The sequence below is a fragment of the Urtica dioica genome, chromosome 4 (assembly GCF_054948205.1).
Source record: "Urtica dioica subsp. dioica isolate 48M chromosome 4, U.dioica_male_clone48M_v1_H2, whole genome shotgun sequence".
Classification (NCBI taxonomy): domain Eukaryota; kingdom Viridiplantae; phylum Streptophyta; class Magnoliopsida; order Rosales; family Urticaceae; genus Urtica; species Urtica dioica.
The window spans coordinates 6,165,390-6,188,375 of NC_142759.1; the positions used below are offsets into that span (position 1 = coordinate 6,165,390).

Sequence of the window (22,986 nt, forward strand, 5' to 3'; positions counted from 1 at the left end):
GGTATAAGGTTAACTAAATGTATGGTCGTAAATCAGTATGGTATATATATAGGTTCTCGTACATGGGAAAGAGAAAAATTACACTTTTGCCATCTGAATAATTGGCATAGTTGTAATCGCAAGCCATGAGTGGTTTTGTTGAGGCACTATTCTTTAACCAACTACAACACTCTCACAAGTCACAACATTACAAAGTTTCCGATGAAACATTAACATCATATGATAATCAAGTTCCTAACTCCACTCAGGTTTACAAAAAGTTTATGTCCTAAGTTTTTGCATGTGGGTTTCTCATTATTAGCTTGGCAAGTGTAATCTGAAAGTAATTTATCACTGTAGATTAGTGCTTAATACCATGACTATGATGCAATATGCCTCTTAATGATGCCTATTACATTACAACTTTTCCTCATCTTGACATGGTTTTGATAACAATATATCTCCTAACTAATTCCATCTTTGTCTGAATTGGCTACGATATATATGTATATATATATATATATATATATATATATGTATATATATATATATATATATATTATATATAAAAAACCTGTGCTTAAATTTCACAAATGCGTACATAAATAAATGGAAACATTGGTTAGATTTATTTTTCTTAAGAAAATGGTTCTAAGTAATACAAAACGATGGATCTTCTAAGACAAGCAAAGCATGCACACATCAACGGTTAAAAAAACGTGACTTCTCAACGTGCAAATTGTGTTTGGTTCCTCTAACCCAATTTTCCTTTTATCGAATTAAATTATAAAAATATGACACATTAATTGTACAGACAAAAACATAAAAGTTTGATATATATTGGTCGGTATAGCAAACTCAATAAACTTGAATATGTGTGTATACATGTTTTAAGAGAATAAATCCTCTACTAAACAAAAAAGAGAATGAATCTTAATAATATGTTATTGAAGAAATTAGTTTACATAATTTGATCCATTAAAAAGAATTGAAATTCCTCATTAATTTTGATAAAGTAGTGATCTAATTGTACACACCAAACATTAAATTTGAATCAAAGTGTTTAATAAAACATGAGAATATATATCCCAAAGAAATAGGCAATGGTTAATAAAAAAAAATAAAAAAAAATCTAAAATACAAATATTAAAAAAAGAAAAAAGAAAAGAAAAAGAAAAAGAAACGACAACAAAATTAGGAGGTTTGTTTGTTGGCAAAAATTGGTTCGCTCAACGAACGCTTCAACGGCATTATTTCCCGGCCATTTTCTCTCTCTTTCTCTCTTTGATCTTCTTCTCCAACCAAACTTCCCAAATTTCCATTTTCGAGCAATTCCTCTCTTTCTCTCTCTACCTATCTCTCATTGTCTCCCCCTCTATCTCTCTCCTTTTTTTTTGTATATTCTAGGGTTAGGGTTTCCAATTCGAGGTCTTTTGTTCTGGTTCTCTGGATCGGGTGACACAGATGCGAAATTGAAAGCTCAAAGGCAAGAAGAAGAAGATCGAGCCCTCAGGCGAAGATCTGAGGTATTTCGAGGGAAAATAGCGAAGAAAGAATGAGCGCTTCGAGGTTCATAAAGTGCGTCACTGTTGGCGACGGAGCTGTGGGAAAGACTTGTCTTTTAATCTCTTACACCAGCAATACTTTTCCCACGGTTTGTTTGTTTATTATTATTTTCATTTTTTCGAACAACAACGTTTGAGTTTTTATTTATTAATTTATATATTTTGTATAAAATTTGAGGTTCGTGAAGTGTATGTGCATTTTTGGATTTGGGTTCTTGAAGAATTTATTCATAGTGGAAGGAATTGGTTAGAAAAAAATTGTTTCTTTTTTCTTTTCAAGCTATTTCCTTGATTTATTTATTTATTATATATATATATTTTTTTTTTTGAAATTGTCCCGCCACCATCAATGGGTTTTTCCCCGTTATTAGCAAAGATTATCGTCATTCTCATTTTAAGTTTCCCTTTTTTGATCTTGTAATTAGGTGTCCTGTTTTGTTCATATTTTTTTTCCCTTATCCGACTCTGAGAAAATGATTTTTAACTTTATATAATTACATGTGCCTGCTTATTTCTTTTTCTTTATTATTTGGATGTGCTCAATGAAACCTATACATTTATTATAATCTTGAGGATATATTAGTTAGCTGTTTGATTATAAAATATATAATAATATTGATCCCCTGAGAACCGTGAATGAATTATATGACCACGAAACTAGCCGGAATTTAAATTATTTTCTCTTAATTCCACTCTGGCAATATTTTTTTTCCCCTGGTTTGTAATCATTAATGAGAAACACTGGTTTTATTGATTATCTGTTCTGATGTGATGGAAAACAGGATTATGTGCCAACTGTTTTTGACAATTTCAGCGCCAATGTAGTTGTTAATGGAAGCACAGTTAACTTGGGATTATGGGATACTGCCGGTAATTTCTGCGGCTGATTTTATTTATTTACCTGCTGTACATATACACTATGGATTCCCTCTTTTCCTTTTAGGATCTGATTTTTTTTTTTTTTTGAGTAAATAGGACAAGAGGACTACAACAGGTTAAGACCCTTGAGCTATCGGGGCGCCGATGTGTTCATTTTGGCGTTCTCGCTAATAAGTAAAGCTAGCTATGAAAACGTCTCGAAGAAGGTGAGTCCTTTTATTTAAATCCCCCTTTTTAATTTCGTATCCATATGAGCGGTGCTCTGTTTTTGTTCTACATTGATGATTACAAGATGGCCAGAACTGAATTGAAATTACTTCTGTTGTGGGTGCAAATAAAATTTTGAAACTTTTATTTTCAGTGGATTCCAGAATTGAAGCATTATGCACCTGGCGTTCCAATCATCCTCGTTGGAACAAAACTCGGTAAAAATTGCTTTCATGTTTAAAGGGATTGAGTTAGATGTTAATATACCAAATAGTAATAAATAGAAGCCATTTGTGATACTTCTGATTGAAATGTATGAACCAGATCTTCGGGATGACAAACAGTTCTTTGTAGACCACCCTGGTGCCGTACCTATTACTACAGCCCAGGTGAGACTACTCGTTCTGAGTAATCACTAATCTCTAATTTCACTCCATCTTGATTTTTTTTTTCTTTCGAATCTTCATGTTTTGGCTTTTCTACCGAAATTTATAGGGTGAAGAGCTCAGGAAGCTTATCGGAGCACCTGCTTACATTGAATGCAGTTCGAAAACACAGCAGGTATGTTTTTCAATGACTCTACGCTTTTGTTTCAATTGAGACATGCATCGTCTTTTTATTTTCTTCCTGATAAAAATACATGTTTGGGTTTTTTCTTCCTGATAAAAACACAGAATGTGAAAGGGGTCTTCGATGCAGCTATAAGGGTTGTTCTTCAACCGCCGAAGCAGAAGAAGAAGAAGAGCAAAGCACAAAAGGCTTGCTCTATATTGTGATTTGGAAATATAGGTGTAAAGAAGACAGAAGAGACTGCAAAAAAAAAAAAAAAAAAAAAACAGCCCTCCAACTCTGCCCCGTATTCTCAGTTCTTACTCATTTTTTTTCTTGCTTGTTCCTTTTTTTTTTTTTTTTTTTTTTTTTTTTATATACTCCTGAAGAAATTGGAGTTCCTGAGGTTTTACATATTGTTCCCTGTTACAATATATTCACACTGGAAACTCTGAAGCCATATTATTATCAGGTGGTGGTGTTGCTTTCTTCGAATTGTTTTAATTGTTATGAGTTCCATCTTAACTCCCGGGTTTTGATTGGTTCATGTATCAGTAGACTGGATATAATCCCAGTTAGGAAAACCTTTTATTTTTTTATTAATTGGATGCAGTTATGTAATTTTACTTTGTGTACTTGAAAAAAGGGTTGGCGTGGGTTTCTTGAGATACTATTATACGCCAAATGATGGTTGACGTGAGAGCTTTCAAAAATGGGTGTCCAATTTCAATTTTTAGATTTGGGTCTCAAATTTTTGTTAAAAGTCCAATTCGCTCAAGGGTTACGAAGTACTTCGTAAATTAGTTACAACTGAATTGTGAACTTAGCCAGTAAGATTATAACACGTGACAATCACTTGTGAAAACTGAAGTCTTAAGCGATGCTGACTGGAGACACGAGACTCTTATACAGATCATTTGTGATGAATTCTTTCGTCAATGGTTAACTTTGTATTCACTATTTCGTATTGATCATAAGCAAAAAGAAAAGGTCTAATGAGACGAAAAAGAATCCCTTTTGTAATCTAAATAGGATCTAAAAGCAAAATTTCTCATAAGCTATTACATATTGATTTCTCAAAGTTGTGTAAGATTGAACTTGTTTACCTGTGGATGTGGTGTTGATTGAATCTTCATCATTGTTTTAGTGACTATCTCCGGCATCGGCTGAGACTCATTCGACCAATATACATTGTATCGGTGACTTCATTGAATTCCGAGAGTCCACTCATTCACAAGTGTATATAGGTAGCCAACTAATTGAACTCGTCGAGATAAAGGAGTGGGTGGGATATATTTACCCTCCTTTAGATCCATTGGATTTGTAAAATTTACACAACTAAATGGAACAAAATAAGAGAAAATATGAGAAACGGAGAGAATTTAACGAAGAGAATTGAGGAATGGCATGGCAATGAAGTTATATAAGATTGAAATTGAAAAATGGTATTGAGAATTTCCGGTACCGCATTTGCTAGTTCCAGGAATCCTGTTCCCCACAAAATGTGGAAGGCAAACTGGAAATCCCATTTTCCGGATGTCATGTAGCCTTCTTTATATACATTTCCGGAAATCGCGTTTATTACCAAGATCATCAATCGCCGTAACTAAGAATATTAATATTTTCTCATACGGGCAACACGAACATGGGGTCGGAGTTGAGCACAAGGTTTTATTACTGTTATCCAATAAATTATATTTCAACTAGAACATAATTTTCATGCGCATCGTGCTGGAATTTGGAAACATGCAAAAGGTCTGTCTAAAAACAGTTGCGAAAAAAAAATTTCCATTTGAGCTTCAAACCTAAAAAGAGAGCACTCTATACTGAATTGTTTCATCCGAAAGTGATGACCTCGTATTTCTCTCCCACGGCACCGCCTTTCTGTTTTTGAGACTCGACGTACCGCAGAGTGCTGGCAAAGAAAGCATCCCCGGCCGGGTCCGCCGGCGTCGATTCGCTCTGCATTTCGTTTGTGATCAATTCAATGAGGCTTTGGATCGAAGCAACAGTGATCTGCGGGTTTCCCTTCTCATAGAAATACAGATATCTGCCGATAAAGAGTTGAAAGGTAAGGAATAATGGATACAGATTTGATAAGAAACTCTGAAATTTATTAATGATCAGATGGTATTTTTTCTTCCTTTCCCTCACCCATTCTAAATCTATATCTATTTATACACTTAGATAATACTAATTATTCTGAAACCACCCTAAGATCTTATCAGGATATTTTGACGACACAAAAGAATGCAAGCAAACATTGGGGAATGAGAGAGATCGACTATTTACTTGTTTAGTATCTCGACAAAGAGCGTTGTAGAGCCCATGTTACCCCGTGCTGTGTTTGACATTTGCTGAGCTGCATTTGCGATTCTTAGTGCACGCTTCAGGCATATCAGTACCCTGTTATAAAATAAAATAAAATAAATAAGGGTTTGAAAAGAAATTGGATATTGCAAAGTACTCATGTATGGCAACTCAGCTCACCTTTCACCGTCCTTCATGTTTTCCTGATCATCGATCCAAAAGAGATGTGCACAAGCATAGACAGCTCTACACTGATCAGGTTTCTTGAGAAGCTTTGCTGAGTACTGTAGAAACGAATGGGTTTGTGTTAATAAAAGACTTCGACTAGTTGTCTTTTTGAAATGACCTAGCAGATTTTTTTTCTTCGCTTTCTAAATAGAGTTAAAGTACCCCTGTGGCCTTGTGAGTCAAAGTATCTCGGTTCTCGACCCCAAAGACGTGCATTCTCTGAAGAGTCCCGATTATTAAATGTAGGGCAGTCACTTGTGATTTTGAATCCTGTTATACATAAGTAGACAGTTACAAATTTAATAAGAAAATGGGAAGGAATAAAAATTCAATTTATCACTGTTCGTTCACTTACTGAAATTTCTTCTTCATACAAAATATACGCTTGGGTGAAAAATTCATATGCAACAGGTTCCAAATCGCAATCATTTGCTGCCTAATTGACACAAAACAAAGACAAGTCATAATAAATATCTTTCAAGGACTAGTATGCAAACACACGAAGTATTTCTGTACCTCAGCACACTGCAAGTACAACCGTAGTGCCAATTCCGGTGCTGGAATATTCATTAGAGCCTCAATAGTCTGCAACAATTAAAAGTGTATTGAAACTCGTATTTCCAGACATTCTAAGACTACTAGTAAAGTTGAATGCCAGCCCGCTAATGATGGCCAATGCAGCAATAGTAATGAACAAAATAAAAAAATAATAATAAAAAATGATAAACAAGATTTTTTTTACTGCTTTGTAGTACTTTATTTTAAAGGATTTGAATTTAAACAGCCTTACAAGTTTGGACTATACCTCATTTAAAAGTTGAAATAATTTTTTCGGTGTGGTCGAATCATCTCCGAAAGGATTTTCATCCTGGCCCCCCTGCAATTGCCTAACCAGCTGCCATTCAAGATAGAATAGTGTGAGTGAAAAATGAGGCTTCCCTAAAAAATTGGAATACTAGGTGCCATTAAACTATAAACATAACTTAGTTACATTCTTTAAAATTCATCCTGTAATCAGACATATCATGTCTGGAAACATTGAATATGAAATTTAAGCAAAGCCCGTTATAGAAAATAAACCATACATCCATGGGAACTGCAAAGCACAAACTTTATACAACACAAGTAGGACTAAAGAAGCGAACCTTCAGGGAAGAGAAAACTAGGGGAGGAACAGTAAAAAGTAAACGCTTTGGCCCACCAGCCAGAATGTGCTTCTTCACAGTAGCTATGATCTGCAATCGATTGCAATAATTATAAATGAATAAAATGTCTGGTCAACAGGTCTGAAGATATCTACTCTCGGATTAAGCATATAGTAAGTCTATACCTTGAACATCTCTTCTGTATCATCGTTGCAGAGCATCTGAATAAGACGTGCAACGGAATTTTGTTCCTCCTTGAAGTCCTCTTCATCAAGCTATAGATATGAAGAACCAGAGAAAAAAGAAAAAGTGAATTCCCACTTGTGTTCGTGTCTTTCCCAAAGCAGGCATACATGACAAAAGATGAAGAAAACTCTGTATAGATAAATAAAGCATATAAGTAAATCAAAGATAACCTCGTCATCTGGAGTCCCATCCAAATCCTTAATAAGCCCTTTTATTAACTCAAACAATGCTTCCACCTATATAGAGAGAAACCAAAAAACTTATTCTTAGACCAAAACGACAATTTGGGTAAACGGATAAACAGTGTCAAATCATATATACCTTGCTAGCTGTTGCAATTTGGGTTTTATTCTTCATGATGCTCTGAATTATAACGGTGGCCATCACTTTATTTGTTTCACTGTCAAGATATTCCATAACATGGGGATAGTTTGATAGCTTCAAGGCAGTGACAATATCATTATATTTGTCAAGTGGGGCGCTTAAAAGCGCGACAATCTGTTTTGTTGCCATACTGTCTTCAATCTTCCCTTTGCCAGAGAGTTTCTTGACACATGCTCCCTGACCAAGGAAAAATATCACTGTTCAGCACTATTTTGATGTTATTTGACTAGGAGTATGCAAAAGAATTCACAGCATGGAACAATTCCATCTATGGCCGACCAAGCTAAGAGCAGTTAAAGAGCATACCAATACTTGGTCTGCATAGTCAAGTCGGTCTGGGTGTACATGGAGAGTGAATTTAAGCAGCGATGAATATAATGTTACAACTCCAACTGTAGGCATATCGACTTGTGCTTCAATAATCTGCAGTGACAGCAAGTATGTGATCAATTGTTTAGCATAAGATTTCAAAACCCATTATATAACGGAAATGTTCTTTTCTCTTCTTTTTTTTTACTTCCTTCTTTTAATCTTTACGGGAACTGGGGATGGGGTCTGGCGTGACACTGTTTCCACCACAAGTAACTGAACAGAGACAATTACAAAGAACTTCTGTATCCAATCACATTCATACTTTATTTTTGTAGAGTGTTTAAGGAAGGAAAGTGAAAATACACTTGTTTGGTAGAAGGGAAATAGGATGAACGTGAAAATTTCTGGGAAAAAAATGGGGGCCCACACATACTTTCCTTTTCAGATTTGGATAGAGAAGTGGAGGAAAGAATTTTCTTTACATAGACATTGGTGCAATCACATTACATCCTTTTTCTCGATACTTTTCTTTCTAGTCTAGCAAACATGGTATTAAGTAGAAACAGTTAATCAAACATGGTAAGGTTGAATAACAGATTCCAGCAGAATTCTTATCATGACAAACAAACAGAGACACGTACAAAACTAATATTCTCTAATCTCTTAGAGGGCTTGGCTAGATTGTAGGCTTGACTATATCGTATGCATTGCCAAAACCGTGAAATGAACTAAAGAGTGTAACTACACCGGAATCAACATGGTCCTTAACTCATTTTTTTTAAAAAAGAAACTTCCATGTCATTGGAATCCATCTTCTCATTTGGGGGGTGGAACTGAGCTAACCCCTTTTGTCCCTAAACTTAAATTTTAACTTGTAAAAAAACTATGTTTGTAGGATTAAAACGAGGCCTAATCCCTCGTGAGCTATAGAAAAGTTACTTTAATTACTAGTTTTTGCGTCGAAATAACTGTTCTACATTGTTCCCAGGTGAGTGAAAGAGGCTAACTAAATGGGGTTATTAAGGGAATAGTAAATATGATTCCCACAGAAACTTCTGAATTCTTCAAAACTACACAACATTTTACCTTCCCAATAGCATGGCTTAATTTAGAAAAAGCTTCCACTTGCAAGAACTCGGGCAACACTTCGGCACTTGAAGCAGCATAGTTTGAGAGCCTTTCCATTAATTGGGATAGCACAGTCTTGATATCAACAGATGGCTGTAATATACGAAATTGACGAATTAGATAAACAAAGTCAAAATGAATGACATGGGACGGCATCATAAACTCTATTGTATACATAATAATATCCTCATAAATCCAAATGAGACTCCATTGCCCCATTAATGATATTACTAGATTTCTTCTTTATACTAGAGTGATATTCTCATGATTTATAGCAGTCCTTTTGTGTTTGGTGGACTGGAATACAACATAAGCAAATCAAAATGACAGAGGTTAACTGCCAGCATTGTCAGAATGGAAAGTAGCAGAATACACCACTAATATTTGTTCCTTTAGTTAATGACAGGACGTAGCTAATAGGATAATGAAGAGTAGATACTGAAGTTGAACTTACAAATTATTTCAAATGTTGGATATGAAATGAAATCCCCATATTACGATAAAATTAGAAGAACGCATTTAGTGCATAAAAAAATGTCAAATGAGTCACCTACCTGAAGCTGGGGGCAAGCACCCAACAAAACATCAAGATTTTGCAAATGGTATTCGTCAGGGAAGACTTGAATTATGCAATCCATCAAGTAGAATTGTGCAATCTCATCTTTGCAATTGACAACCTGTCATAATGGAATTCAACTGAATATTCTTCCACGTTCTACTAAATCAGTGATTGCATTAAGCTTACATTGTTCGGACAGCAAATAAAATAACATAAGCTGAACACACCAACCTGCTCAAGTATTCTGGGAAGCACGGTTTCTTTGTACATCTCAAGATCAACCCCCTCTATCTGACTGAGAACATGCAGGTTCTTCCCGACCTATAAAAGTAAAGGGAAAAATAGAGAAGCCTTCTGTAAGTGTACCCCCAACAAGTACGCGGCAGTATTGCAGCAAAACCGGATAGCAATCGGTTACGATATTTACAAGATCACGTAGTTCGCTCCTTTCTTTCTCCCGTTTCTCCTTTTCCCGGGCAGGTCCCTGCAGACCAGAAAGCCCGACAGCAATCCTCAACTCAGGATCAGCTAAGAGTATGAATGTATCACAAGGACTACAAGACCTGCATGACCAGAAATCATGCTCTCATGATAATTTTTACCTTCCAAGACATGCAAGCATTGTAGTACCTATGCATGTCCAAACATGAGTGCACCATAAAAGTATCAACCAACCTGATGTTGCATCCGCACCCAAAGCTTGTTCATCTCTGTGAAGTTCTGAAGTACAAACTCTACAGCATCATTGACAGTGTCCGCGTCACTGCACGGGTCAATAATGAGGCCACCATAAGATCAAGTTCACCCCGCAAACACCCAAATGAATTACAGATTAATTATGTTCAGCCACATAGTACTAGTTACATAAATATTGGACCATACTAAGTCTCTTATTCTTACCCTTCATACTCAGAACCTATATCAGGTAATTTGTCCTTGCTGACTTGTGAAAGGTAACTCCTTAAGAAAAGCCCACGTACGGGGTTCTGAATTCCACGGCACATCTCCACAAGGTCTTTAAGAACATCCTTAGCTGGAGCTTCTTTTGATTTGATGTAAACAGATCCAACTGTACAAAGTAGATACCTGCCAAAAAAGATATGAGACAAGTAAAAAAAATTATTACATTTGTACATTGGATATCGTCAATGGGGCTGACGGGCAGGTCCAGTGTCCTTGGGTTAAGTACCAAGTCGCCATAGTAATGTATTTTTTACTGGCTCTCGCCAAAAATTTATCTATTAATAAAAGTTACTGTTTCTTCTATAGAAAAATAAGGGTATGTCATCAATGTCTATACCTTTAACGAACAAATTGAAGGAATCCCCACATAGAAGAAAACTTGGAAGTAACTATGTATAGAAATTAGATCCTTAAATCTTATCACCTCAGCTACAATTTGAGCCAGATAAGAGAATACTTAACTATAGCAAGTACCCCGAGGTCCGCCAATTACACTATTCTTTAATTACAGCTTCTATTTTCATTAATGGAACAGTTTGGTCTAATAACAACAGAAGTGTAGGTTCTAAATTCAGAACAGTAAATCTTTTGCAAGCTGGGAAACCGCATAACAGATCTCACTTACAATCTAGGCAAAATGTTGCCAGCGTGTTGCACAAGTTCATAAAGATCGATAACCGAGCAACCGCGACGAGCCTCCTCCTTGAAGAACATTTCTAGCTTCCTCAATTCGTCAAAAGCTCGCATATCTGAGCCACGAAATGAAAAGAAAAGAAAAGAAAATACTCTCTGTCACTCTAGTAACGAAGAAGTATTAATAAACAATTGGTGACCGAATCGTCAATTCGTAAACTCACAGAGCTCGTAGTACTTATGAGGAGAGAGCTTCGACGTCCGAAGCTCAGAGAGCATCTGAGCCGAGAACTTTAGGGCATCTCGAAGATTATTCGAATCCTAGATCAATCAAAATCACTAGATTACACAACGAAACGTATCGTAATTAAGCAAAAAAAAAAAAAAAAAAAAGGGGGTTCGCCACAAATTCTCCCGAGAAAAGGCCATCAGAGAATGAATAAACTTTGAAAACTAAAAATCGAGCTGTTTTCCTAGGGCGTGAATCACCGATCAATCGGACAAAAATTCCGCGACCTCACGGCGAAGCGGAGGAAATCAAGTCGGAAAAATACGATATGGCAGCGAAATTTTCCTGAGAAAGAAGCAATCAAGTTACCAGAGCGCGATGCATGTGAAATGCATTCTGTTGGAGCCCCGCGATCCCGGCGGCGAGCCATTTCTCTTCATCTTCGGCTCCGTCTTGAATCATTTTCTTTCTCTATGGAAATCTCTCGTTCTCTCTAAAAAAAACTCGGTTTGACTCTCTCTCTCGTTCGCTCTCTCGCTCTCTAACTGTCTGTCAAACAGTCCTAAAGACTATTTCGGATCCAGAAGAGAAAGATCGCTCTCGAGTTTCTCGTCCTAAGTTTCCGTTTCGTTTCGGGTATGTGAAATCGGGTTATTATGGGCTTATTGAAATAAACACGGGCTTCGTATTCCGTTGATTAGGTAGAATTTCACATATAATTTAATTGAATATAAATATCCCCTCAATACCTCTAATTTTAAAACATTTCATAAATATCTGGTTTTTAATTTTCAGATCGTTTTGCCGATTTTTATGAAACTGTGAACAACTAATACAAATTGAGCAACTATAAAAGGTTTAACAAAAATCTAATAAAACAGTAACTAACAAGAAATAACTATAAATATAGATGTATTTTTATAATAAAATGATGCATTATCAAAATAAAAACGAGAAGCGAGTTGTTCTCGAAAAAAAATGAAATAAGGCAACTCGAATAATTTCCACCACTAAGACTTAGCCCATAGAATAATAAAACTGTTTATTCTCATATAATATCAACTAAGTCACCATATTTATATACCATTATTTTTCTTAATTTATACGCCTATTATTCTTTTCTCGACTGTGTTATTATTTCATTCAATTTTTTTTTTTTGTTTATCTTTTCATTTATAATAAATGTTGTTTAGATTTTGAATCTTCTATAAACTCTATGTTCATAACTTCTCATTCTGTAAAACTTCTACTAGTTATCGACGTTTGATGCGAGAATTCACATAAAACAGACTCGTTATTTCATAATAGAAATAAACGATTTACATTTATATTCAGGTGTCAAACTTTTATCATGGGATTGACAGTGCTCCGATATACTATGACTAATTACATAAACGATTTAGAAAATATAAAATAATGGCTTGGGAGCCTTTTTGTTGATTATTGAATAAACAATTAAAGTAAGAAAATAAATGTACAATAGATGAAAACAAAAAGTCCGGAGAGCTTTTAAATAAAAAAGTGAGTGTATGAAAAGTAAGTCCTCTTTTTTAGTTGAGCATCTCTGCTCGACCTTCGAGTTCTAGCATCTTCGGAGGACACATTGTGAGGGTAGAGTTCGACCATTCTTAATAAAATATTATTGGTCCGTCAAGTCCATTAATCAATGAAGCTCATTCAACAAACGGCAGAAAGTTTTTTTCATTTATTGATTGTTGTTAAATTTCATCTTAAAACCAATTGGTACTAAGTGGAGATGCTCAACTGATATATAAACACATGTTCATTCACACACACAACCAATGTGAGACTTTCCCACTTCAATATTCCCCCCTCATGCTTCGCGTGGGCCGACCAAATTCAAGTTGTGTGAATGTACAAGGCTTTGATACCATGTTAAATTTCATCTTAAAACCAATTGATACTAAGTGGAGGTGCTCAACTGATATATAAACACATGTTCATTCACACATACAAACAATGTAGGACTTACCCACTTCAATAATTGTCGTATATATATAAAGGATTACTTGGACCTGACCCACGTTTTGTCATGAGCTCGGTCTATCTTCGCAAGGGATCATCATGAAGTCGAAGTCAGGGGATGCGATCTCACCTTGGAATTGATTATCATGTCTTTTGATATTTTGATGCTGGTAGATCTAAAAAATATTATAAAGACATGTCGCACATTTTTTTTTAATTTGGTATTGGTATAACTACAATGCTAGTTGCGACAGGAGCAAATATACAAAAGAACGGATATGTCGGCGTTTTTGTTTCACTGCATAAAGTCGATTTATTACAACCATATAAATACGAGACATAAGGAGTATTTCTCCAATAAAGATTGGTAGTAAATAGTATTGATCATTCCTTCAGGGCTTCTTTCGGACCGGACAAGAAATAGTGAAACAAGACGAAGTGGACTCTTTGAGTAAAATGTATATTTATGAGCAACGAATTAAGTTTCTACAAGTAATATAATGATATTTTCGTCATATTCTATTAATTATTAAGTCATGTTTCGAAGTTTGATTGTGTGGATACGCGATCTAGAAATTCAACTGGGAAAACATTTTTCAAGCCATCTCAACTTTGATTAGGAAACATAAATCACAACTGTGTTAATGCCGTTAGTCGTTGGATCAATGCAAACATATGTACATGGTGGCATTCGTGCAGAAAGACTATAGAGTTGACTAAATTTTGCTTCAGTTAAAAAAAAAAAACAAAAACAAGTTTTTGCATGCAAACATATGCATTCTTGCTAATTTTTATATTTTAACTAAAAACATTTTTCTATTGAATACTTGCTTTTTTCTTGAAATTTCGAGAGATGTTTCTTTCTTAAAAAGAAAATTTTATTTTTATATATTTTTTTATGTCTAATATATAATTTTGTAGCAATGAAGTTTTCATTATTAATGCTGTTAACCAAATATTTAAAATTACTTGCTTCCCCACCAGTAATTCTTAGAATAGATTTTTTGCATGATAAATAGTCTCGAAGACTAGTAGGTAAATAATTTGTAATCAACGTTTTTTCTTTCCATTTCTTTTTCCTTCTTGAACAACTTGTAGTGTCATTTACGTCCCCCAATTGCTAGTGGAGTTAATTAGTATTCCAAAAAGAGAATATCAGGGACTAAGGCAGTGATAGAAATGAAATGTGCTCATATATTCATTTCTGAAAGAATTTATGCTGTGTTTATATCGTATATCGGTCAAATATATATATGTTTATGCCCACCCACCAAAAGAAGCACACTTTTCTATCCCAAACTCTACCCATCCACCCAAACCAAACCACCAACTATCAGTCCCTATTTGTAGCAAAATGCATTTTGGCTCCCCCACCAACACCAAACCCAACCCAACCCATTTCTGCCCAAGAAACGACCTATTTAAATGTTATAGGTCTATCTCCAATCTCTCTTCATACAGAGAGACCAAATAAAGGAAGAGAAAAAGAAAGAATAAAAGCTCACTGGTATACTCTCTCTTTTCAGATCATCGCTCTTCCTTCTCTTTTTGCTTGCCGTGTATATCACCTCCAATCCCACATCAGAACGGCACTGCATAAGGCAGAGCGTACAGGTCCGCCGCCGGTAAAAAGTGGGCCTTTGGCCAGAGACTCGGGGGTGCGGGCCCACATGTTTCAACGCCGCAGTCAATTTCACCCGCCCCGTTTCCGTTCTCGGATTTTCGCTTTGTTTCAAACAGCCAATCCTCGTCCCCAAAGCCATCGTCTTGCACGGGCAGCGGGACCCAGCTTTCGAATAGATCGTTGAACTGGGATACTATACGCTGTTTCCGCCTGGAAGACGACTTGCTTTTACTTTTACTTTCCTTGGGAACCGATTCACTGCTTGGAATGTGGCTCTGCTTTTCTTTACCGGATCGAGGGACCATAGGAGCGTCCAAGGGTTTTCGATCATGCTTCTGGTTCTCTGTACCGGGTCGAGGGACCATAGGAGCGTCGACAGGTTTTCGATCTTGCTTCTGGTTCTCTGTACCAGGTGGAGGGACTGTTGCAGAGCTAATAAGCGTGTCGACAGGTGCTGAATTTAGCTTCTGCTTCTCTTTAGAGACTGGGAGGGAAACCATTGCAGCTTTTCTTTTAGAGCTGTCGACGGTTTCAGTTTGGGTTTTCATGGATGAAACATTATTCTTTTCTTTACCAGGCACAAGAAATGAAGTGGGTCTGTGGTTCGGAACTACTCCTTTGGTCGGCACCGAGTGTTTTACTTTTACTTCCGGGGTCACGTTTTGGGACGTTGAACAGGGTTGTGAGTGCCGTTCAATCTGTTCCCTGTAATGTTTAAGAGGAGTCTCGGGCGGCCTCTGAACCTGTGACATGGCAGGGCTAGGCTGTTCCTTGATGGGTACAGACATCACGGGATCTTTGTGCCTTTGGAGAGGCAATCGAATCCGGATAATGCTTCCTTTTACATATAGAAGTTAAATAACATCAGTTTTGCTCATGCAAAAGCAAACAATCCCACAAGAAAACAGCCTTCCCATCTGTAGGAAGGAACGAACACAGACTCACCAGAGTTGTGGACAGTTTCTGGGGCCGGGCTTGGCTTGTGCCTTTTAATATCGCTGTTGAGAGTACTGTCCGAAGAATTCTGGGAACCCATCGGTTGCCCATGTTCTTCGGTCAGGTTGCTCTTCTCGAGGTTCTCTGTTTCACGCTTCCTTTTCTTGCTGCTATCTCGGGTTCTTTGACCTTCTTGGTCCTTCTCGTCCTCGTGTCTTTTTTCCTTTTCATGTCTGTGTTTTCTCTTCTCGGACTCCTTTCCGGTTTCCCGGCTCTTGTCCTTCTCTTTCTTCTCATGTTTTCTTTGTTTCTTCTTTTCTTTCCTGGCCTTCTCTTCTTCTCTTTGCCGTTTCTAGTGACAAGAGCAACTTTGATTTAATACACTTGGAGAAAAACACAAAATAGCCAACACATGCACAATAACAGACACATGACACATCTAGAACAGACGAACTGCAGAGTTGTCAACATTTCTCAAACAAAGTAAATCATGTAATTGGTAAATTGTAATTGGATGAAAACGTACATGATGAGCCAAATTTTTGATCTAGTATGGTTGATGACATATTGACTGTAAAACAGTAATTACTTATTAAACTTAGGAGAAGAACATTAGACATGAAGACTGATCAATCAAACTCCTCTAATGCCCATAAGATTTTGTTTTCGCTTCAATTAGAAACTCTAAACACGTGCAGCAGATTTTTTTAGTTTTTTGTTTTTTTTTCCCTACAAGCAACTCAGAATAAGCAGCCAAAACTAGTGAACTATGATACCCGACACATTAGCTCTAAAGCTGTTTATCTTTTTGATACATAAAGTTGTCATCGTCTTAAATTCATTTAATGTCTCAACTCCACACATAAATCTACAAAATCAACACTGCAATCGATCCTAAATCTCATTGCTCACGTTCCTGAGCAAGATACAATTTTCAATCTCATTTTGACACCCAAGGAATACGCACACAAAAGACCCAAAAACGGTGTTAGCAAGACCGAAAGCAATTACTAATATTAGTCCATGTTCTTTTACTTTATATTTTTCGTTCTTTATTTTTTTTTTCTGGTTCAACACACCAAACAGAGCACCAATCTTTACGGTTCTATGTATCATTTCTCGAATCAGATACACAAATTATTCCTAATAAACCAATTCAAACGGAACCAGAACCGAATAAAGCAAGTCGAGCACAAAGTTCACGGACAATGCTCAACAAACCTTTATCGATTCGATCAGAGCCTCGTCGCTGATTCCGTTCTTCTTGTACCCCGGAGGAGGATACGGAAAACACCGAGACATCTTTACCCGAGCAACAACAAATACAAACACACACGCAAAAGAACCCCCAATAAGAAAATCCTAAACCAAACCCAAACCCAAACCCAGGAGAACTTTTCGACAAAATTAGGGTTTCAGTCCCCGAATCTGGAAACGTCGATCAGCGAAAATCGTCCGGAAGTGAGGGAGGAAGGTGACGAAAGGAAATTTCTGAAGGATCTAGGGTTTGGAGGCTGTAGATCTCTAGAGAGAGATTTTGAGGTTTGATCTCGTCTCCTCTCTCAGATCTAAAATAGAGACTTGGTACTTGAGGGGGGTATTTATATTGGAGGCTATAGGTGGGTGTTTGGAAACACGTGAAGGACAAGAGAGCGACGTCTTGGTTTGAAACTGCGTCTCTATATTCTGTTTGGGAAACAAGTGTATCAATAAATGGGCCGGGCTGAAGCGAAAACCTTTTGCCTTGCAAACATTGAAGCTCGGCCCAACTGTAACTGGGGTGTGTATATAAGATGGGCAGGACATTTCCATTTTCCTACTTTTTTTTTCAAAAATTTACCAAACTAGGACTAGTAAAAATAAAAAATTCTTTTTCTCGATGGGCTGAACGGAAAAATAGAAAGAAAGAGAAAAAATAAGAGATTTTATTGGGGAAGATTGTAGGTTGGTAATTAGTACGATGGTATAATAGGTAGAATTTTGTGTATCTCTCATTTGACTTTTTTTTTACCGGTCCTAATTTGGTAAATTTTTGAAAAAAGTAGGAAAATAGAAATTGGCTTTAATTTAGTCCTACTTTTGGCAATTTTCCATATAAGAGCTGAAGAATAATTATTCAAATTTAGGGGATATTTCACGAAATAAGTTGTATGAATACGAAGATGTCATGAATATCTCATTTTCAATTTTATATTATTTTTTCGTTACTTTGAATCAAATTGTAAATAACTAAGGACAAGTTAATTGGTCAAGTCGTGGGGGTCCCAATTCTCCTACTTCATTGTCCCCTTATTAATTAGTAATTTTCATTGATGTATCACCGTACAATCCAACAATTGTGATAAACTTTATAAACTTCAATGTCTGAAGACAAAGAAGATAATGCAGAGTCCAAATGAAGTCACTCTGGAGTCTGGACTAATAACTAATTTAATCGGATGTCCGTGTATTTAATTGAATAATGTCATTCACTGATGTGCTTATTTAAAATATGCTAGCTTCACATACTAATTAGGAGTTTAGGATAATATAGTAAACTTCGTGAACCCCGTAAATTATAAATGGATGTCACATTTGAAATCTGTAAATAGATAGGGTTCATTTTTTTTTTCACCCCGTTGCATGTTTCATATTGTTCGGAGACCAATCAAAAGTATCATGCTCAAAAAATTATCGTTCCCTCCTATACGTACTTTCAAACTCGTGGTTCCCATATATATACCCATCCAATTATTTTTAAACATTTCAAACTTCGTAATGTACCTCTCTGAAAAGGAAGGGACAAATTATAGCAAAAGAAAGCGAAAATTTAAAAAAAAAAAAAAAAAAAAAAAGAAACGTCGTTAATTATCTTATAATATAAAGAAAATTATTATACACGGTAAAAGTTAAAAACTTAAAAATTAATCCAAAAAGCTAAAAAAAAAAAGCAATATATACAGAATTCCACCGTAACTATTAAAAGACCAAGCTTTCAAAATTATTCTCTTCGATGGATAATACGTAAGAGACGAGTATATATACAATACACACGTGTATGGTTACATGATGACGCAAGCATTCGGATTCTCGTCGCTGAATGCGGTGGTGTACCTGACCTCAGCAGAGGAGGCGCGTGCGAGCGACGCCGCGTCGGGATCGGCGGCAGTGTCCCGCACGTACCCGGCCGGCGCCTTCCTGTCGTACGTACCAGGCGCGTACGGGTGGGAAACGACGTCGTATGGTACGTACGGCCAGAGATCTGCTTGCTTTCCCGTTCGATGCCTGACACGTGTCAGCACACTCGCTGGGTCCACGTATCCGACGACCGTCAGTTTCGACTGCTTTGGCTCCACCTCCACCTGAGTCACTCCCTTCATCCCTTCCACCGATTTTCGCACGTTCCTCTCGCACCCTTCGCAGTCCATCTTCACTTTAATCTCCACCGTCTGATTAGAAAATCAGTGCCACGTGTCATTTTTGGCCGATCGATCATGCACACGAGTTTATAAAGTGAAATTGGATCATGATTAATTAGATTATAATTAGATCGAGATACCGCATATGTACACACACAATATTTGGGAACAAAATAAACGTTGACGCATATTCTTTATTTGATTGCTTACGCACACCGGAATTACCAAAGTATTTCATCATAATACTATATCCACTATGCACCAAAATGATAATTATAAATTTATAATCAATTTCTAAAAAAGGATTAATTATAATTTTTTTTGTTCGCCAAAAACAATTAGTTTTCTAAATTAAATGACTTAACATGTACGAGACAGTGTATACTACACTAGTCTAAAAAGATATCTCGGTTGTTTATTGAGTGGAATTATGCATAAAAAAAGGGTCGTTAATATCAATTGCTATTGATGACATGAATTTGAGAAGACATTAAAAGAAAACATAATTTATATTTTTTTTTACTGAGAGTAAATAACTGCTCTCAATAAAGAAGAATCTAGGTGGAGTATTAGTGCTATTACACCATACTTTTTCCATATGCTAGATACTACTCTGTAGTCATAATAATATATATAGAAACATCTATGAAAAATATATATACATATAGAAACATATTAAATTGATCATATGATAATTAAAGGCGTATGCTTTTTTATATAACCTGTAGTTGTTTGCGTTTTTTGAGCTTTTTCTCGTCGCCACGACCAGAACAGTCACAAAGATGTTGGACATAACTTAGAACACCCATTTTTTTTAGATAAGGTGGCAAAAGGTAAAGATCAAAGTCATGAGATGATTTAAAAGAAAGAAGATCAGGATCAGCACTATATATTGATCAGACTCTGGGATGGTGATTCGTGGAGCCTTGGAACAGTGACATGTGTCATCACGTGGATATGGCTTTTCTAAGGTTATTACACGTCATGGGCAGGGTGAAATGTACACGTGTGAATGGATACCATGAGTAATGTATTAAATGACAGTTATATACATGAACATCAGACTCAAGAGGCAATCACGTTTATATGAATATCACCACTGTGAAACTAGTAAAACTGATGTGTTTTATTTTATATGAACGTGGGTATATATACAAGAGGAATGGCATGAAATGGCCTCGTCGATGGAACCCTATCGAACCCCAATGCTCGAGGTGATAATTTTAACGAAACGTTGCAATGACTTGATCAACACTTGGATACTAAATTTAATTTCACCTGAAATTTGGCTTAGTATTCTTTAGTCTGAGATTGCCGCTCAAATTTGACTCAACCTCAATAATGGATTTTCTCAATCCAACGCGTTTAATATCTATCCCTTGAAAAAACTCAAATTTGTAAGAAAAAAAAAATTACTATTTCATCATATTTTATTGAACTCAAATCTCTTTGTGATAAATTAAATAGCATCATCTCCCAGGGCATTTGCGCAAACTCTATTATGGATTGAATGAATCAAGATCGAGCTATTGAATTCCATAGCTGATAGATCTTTATTTCATAGCTCGATCTTGATTCATTCGATCTAGGATAGATTTTGAGTTGATGCATTAATCACGAGAAAATGATGATGCTATTTAATTCGTCCCAAAGATATTTGTTGTTACATAATTGACGATTTAATGTTGGCAAAATACTTAAAAAATTGTGGAATATAATTTCGGATATAATTGGACCTCGTTACAATTATTGTTTGAAAGCGTCACAGCTTCTGTTGTAACAAGTTGTGTGACAATTACGGCCCATTCATTTTTGAGTTTTTCTATTCCGAATTGAAGTGAGATTCTAGTGTGGATTGATGATATAATGAGCTGATGCTCCTAATTCGTCTTCAAGAATTGTTTTTCCCTATTTGTTTCTACAAATAGGTCAAAACCACATCGTATTCATTCACACTTTTTGAGAGATTTATTCGAGTGATTAGCTGAGCTTGAAACGATTTGTGTTCAATCTTTTAAGGAGTTTTTTTACCTCTGCTTTATGGTCTATACACGGTTGATTGTATCAGAAGTATGAGGTTAGGTTTCTCCATTGAAATTATCGGGAAACACGTTTAGAAGTTTTGAGAAAGATATCTTGTGAGAATCGAGGGATCTCGAGCTTAAGTGGAGCCTAAATTGTCGTTGAAGAGGATAAACGTAGATTGGGTAGTTAGCGAGAGAGTCGTTGAGTGTTAATGCTTATTGTACCATGTTATCATAGTAAATTACTTTCCACCGGACAAAAACTCTCTTTATGTAGGCACGACTTACCGAACTGGATTACTAACTTTGGTGTTTATATATTATTTCTGCACTCATATCGTTTATCTTTCAGATTTTTAAATTTTAGCAATATATAAGTTAAGTAAAATATGATGAAACATTCATACATTCCTGTTTTAGATTTGAGATAGACTTTTTCAGCTAATAATTTTTTAGCAATATTTAAGTTAAGTAAAATATGATGAAACATTCATACATTCCTGTTTTAGATTTGAGATAGACTTTTTCAGCTAATAATTTTTTTGGCGCGTTGGATTGAGAGAATCGATCTTCATCGGTAGAGTCAGATTTGAGCCGCGGTTTTGAAGCAGAGAATACTATGTCGGATTTCAGGCGAAAGGGATGGAGTATTCTGCTGTGGACCAAGTCGCTGCAACATTCCCAATTGAGAATTTTAACTTGAACATTGAGCTTTCGATAGAGCTTCATTGACATGGCCTTATTTATTCTTAACTCGTAAAGTCATGGTGATTGCTCGGTTCCACGTGCCTTAATTGTGGTATGTTAGGAGAGTTCTGGACATCATAGAGATTGGACGTGTCTAGCTACCGATGAAGTGTGTTGAAAGTCTGAATGACATCGTCGATGTTGAGTTCTTCAGACATGGAAAATGACTGAAAAAAAAAACACCACAGATGTGAGATAAATGATGAAGCAGATGTGAGTAAAGAAAAAATAGCTGCAAATGATTTTTGTAACAGTAAAAAATAATTGTGCAACGTAGATTATATAGAGAGGAAGAAAAAACATGAATAATTGATATTGATAATATGAGCAAGAATAAGATCACTATTTGAACGTGAATATGAAGAATAACAATAATATATGCTAAGATGATAAATGCAGTGAAGATGTGCGTTGAATAGCGCTGAACAAAACTGATTTTGATTATCAATGCGAATAAAAAAATTGCTTTGAATATCGAAAAAAAAAACAAAGAGAAAAACGCAAAGTGAATAAAGCTCTGGTATCACGTTAAATTGGTAAAAATTGATGGTGTGTTCATATAAACGTGGGTATATACAAGAGCTATACAACAATTTTGATCCTAAAATTCTGGGATAATCAGGAAACAAATAGAAACTGAAAACAATAGCGTGATACATGATATGTGATTGCAAAACTATATGTATTAATTTTTTTTATTATGTTTGAGTTATATGAAGACATTCCTTTAAGTACTACAAAAGGCTTGATCCTTCTCTCTTTGTCTCTCTCTCTTCTAAAAAGAGGATAGAGAGAGAGAGGGTATGTAGGCAGCTCAATTAATGAGTGCAGCCAAACTATCCCAATCTCTGTCTTCCCCTTTCCTTACTTACATGAGAAGGCACTTCAAGTCGTTGTTTCTACACCTTTTTTCGGTACCTATTTCTCAACTCAACTATCTTTTTTCTTTCTACCG

General features: G+C 36.0%; 4 protein-coding genes across 4 annotated transcripts; 1 reads left to right on the forward strand and 3 right to left on the reverse strand.

Moving 5' to 3' along the window:
- Nucleotides 1-1,163: 1,163 nt before the first annotated feature.
- Nucleotides 1,164-3,850, forward strand: LOC149399733 (rac-like GTP-binding protein ARAC1). Its single transcript, XM_089611609.1, has 7 exons — nucleotides 1,164-1,633; nucleotides 2,327-2,414; nucleotides 2,520-2,629; nucleotides 2,785-2,848; nucleotides 2,955-3,019; nucleotides 3,126-3,191; nucleotides 3,305-3,850. The coding sequence occupies exons 1-7, from the start codon at nucleotides 1,535-1,537 to the stop codon at nucleotides 3,404-3,406; spliced, it is 594 nt and encodes a 197-aa protein (XP_089467735.1). The 5' UTR covers nucleotides 1,164-1,534; the 3' UTR covers nucleotides 3,407-3,850.
- Nucleotides 3,851-4,614: 764 nt separating this feature from the next.
- LOC149399734 (vacuolar protein sorting-associated protein 35A-like) lies at nucleotides 4,615-11,952 on the reverse strand. The gene is made up of 21 exons (XM_089611912.1): nucleotides 11,686-11,952; nucleotides 11,312-11,408; nucleotides 11,080-11,203; nucleotides 10,392-10,577; nucleotides 10,167-10,254; nucleotides 9,919-9,975; nucleotides 9,723-9,812; nucleotides 9,487-9,609; nucleotides 8,891-9,025; nucleotides 7,799-7,915; nucleotides 7,430-7,669; nucleotides 7,279-7,344; nucleotides 7,048-7,137; nucleotides 6,863-6,952; nucleotides 6,523-6,612; nucleotides 6,234-6,302; nucleotides 6,073-6,153; nucleotides 5,880-5,987; nucleotides 5,670-5,773; nucleotides 5,472-5,585; nucleotides 4,615-5,229 (listed from the first exon to the last, which is right to left on the reverse strand). The coding sequence occupies exons 1-21, from the start codon at nucleotides 11,776-11,778 to the stop codon at nucleotides 5,016-5,018; spliced, it is 2,376 nt and encodes a 791-aa protein (XP_089468038.1). The 5' UTR covers nucleotides 11,779-11,952; the 3' UTR covers nucleotides 4,615-5,015.
- Nucleotides 11,953-14,503: 2,551 nt separating this feature from the next.
- On the reverse strand, nucleotides 14,504-17,450 carry LOC149399735 (uncharacterized). The gene is made up of 3 exons (XM_089612898.1): nucleotides 17,084-17,450; nucleotides 15,872-16,214; nucleotides 14,504-15,764 (listed from the first exon to the last, which is right to left on the reverse strand). The coding sequence occupies exons 1-3, from the start codon at nucleotides 17,162-17,164 to the stop codon at nucleotides 14,884-14,886; spliced, it is 1,305 nt and encodes a 434-aa protein (XP_089469024.1). The 5' UTR covers nucleotides 17,165-17,450; the 3' UTR covers nucleotides 14,504-14,883.
- A 1,256-nt stretch (nucleotides 17,451-18,706) lies between these two features.
- On the reverse strand, nucleotides 18,707-20,105 carry HIPP27 (Heavy metal transport/detoxification superfamily protein). Its single transcript, XM_089612348.1, has 2 exons — nucleotides 19,983-20,105; nucleotides 18,707-19,290 (listed from the first exon to the last, which is right to left on the reverse strand). The coding sequence occupies exons 1-2, from the start codon at nucleotides 20,067-20,069 to the stop codon at nucleotides 18,904-18,906; spliced, it is 474 nt and encodes a 157-aa protein (XP_089468474.1). The 5' UTR covers nucleotides 20,070-20,105; the 3' UTR covers nucleotides 18,707-18,903.
- Nucleotides 20,106-22,986: the final 2,881 nt, after the last annotated feature.

What these genes read in the sequence shown, in the direction of transcription:
- LOC149399735 (XM_089612898.1), bottom strand. Translation starts at nt 17,164, where the DNA reads ATGTCTCGGTGTTTTCCGTATCCTCCTCCGGGGTACAAGAAGAACGGA. An exon ending in CTCTGATCGAATCGATAAAG is followed by an intron (nt 16,215 to 17,083) that starts GTTTGTTGAGCA and finishes TCTTGTCACTAG; the next exon opens with AAACGGCAAAGAGAAGAAGA. An exon ending in AGAAACTGTCCACAACTCTG is followed by an intron (nt 15,765 to 15,871) that starts GTGAGTCTGTGT and finishes TATATGTAAAAG; the next exon opens with GAAGCATTATCCGGATTCGA.
- LOC149399733 (XM_089611609.1), top strand. Translation starts at nt 1,535, where the DNA reads ATGAGCGCTTCGAGGTTCATAAAGTGCGTCACTGTTGGCGACGGAGCT. An exon ending in ATGAAAACGTCTCGAAGAAG is followed by an intron (nt 2,630 to 2,784) that starts GTGAGTCCTTTT and finishes TTTTATTTTCAG; the next exon opens with TGGATTCCAGAATTGAAGCA. An exon ending in GCAGTTCGAAAACACAGCAG is followed by an intron (nt 3,192 to 3,304) that starts GTATGTTTTTCA and finishes ATAAAAACACAG; the next exon opens with AATGTGAAAGGGGTCTTCGA.
- HIPP27 (XM_089612348.1), bottom strand. Translation starts at nt 20,069, where the DNA reads ATGGGTGTTCTAAGTTATGTCCAACATCTTTGTGACTGTTCTGGTCGT. An exon ending in AAAAACGCAAACAACTACAG is followed by an intron (nt 19,291 to 19,982) that starts GTTATATAAAAA and finishes TTTTCTAATCAG; the next exon opens with ACGGTGGAGATTAAAGTGAA.
- LOC149399734 (XM_089611912.1), bottom strand. Translation starts at nt 11,778, where the DNA reads ATGATTCAAGACGGAGCCGAAGATGAAGAGAAATGGCTCGCCGCCGGG. An exon ending in TGACTCACAAGGCCACAGGG is followed by an intron (nt 5,774 to 5,879) that starts GTACTTTAACTC and finishes TCGTTTCTACAG; the next exon opens with TACTCAGCAAAGCTTCTCAA. An exon ending in AACATGAAGGACGGTGAAAG is followed by an intron (nt 5,586 to 5,669) that starts GTGAGCTGAGTT and finishes ATTTTATAACAG; the next exon opens with GGTACTGATATGCCTGAAGC.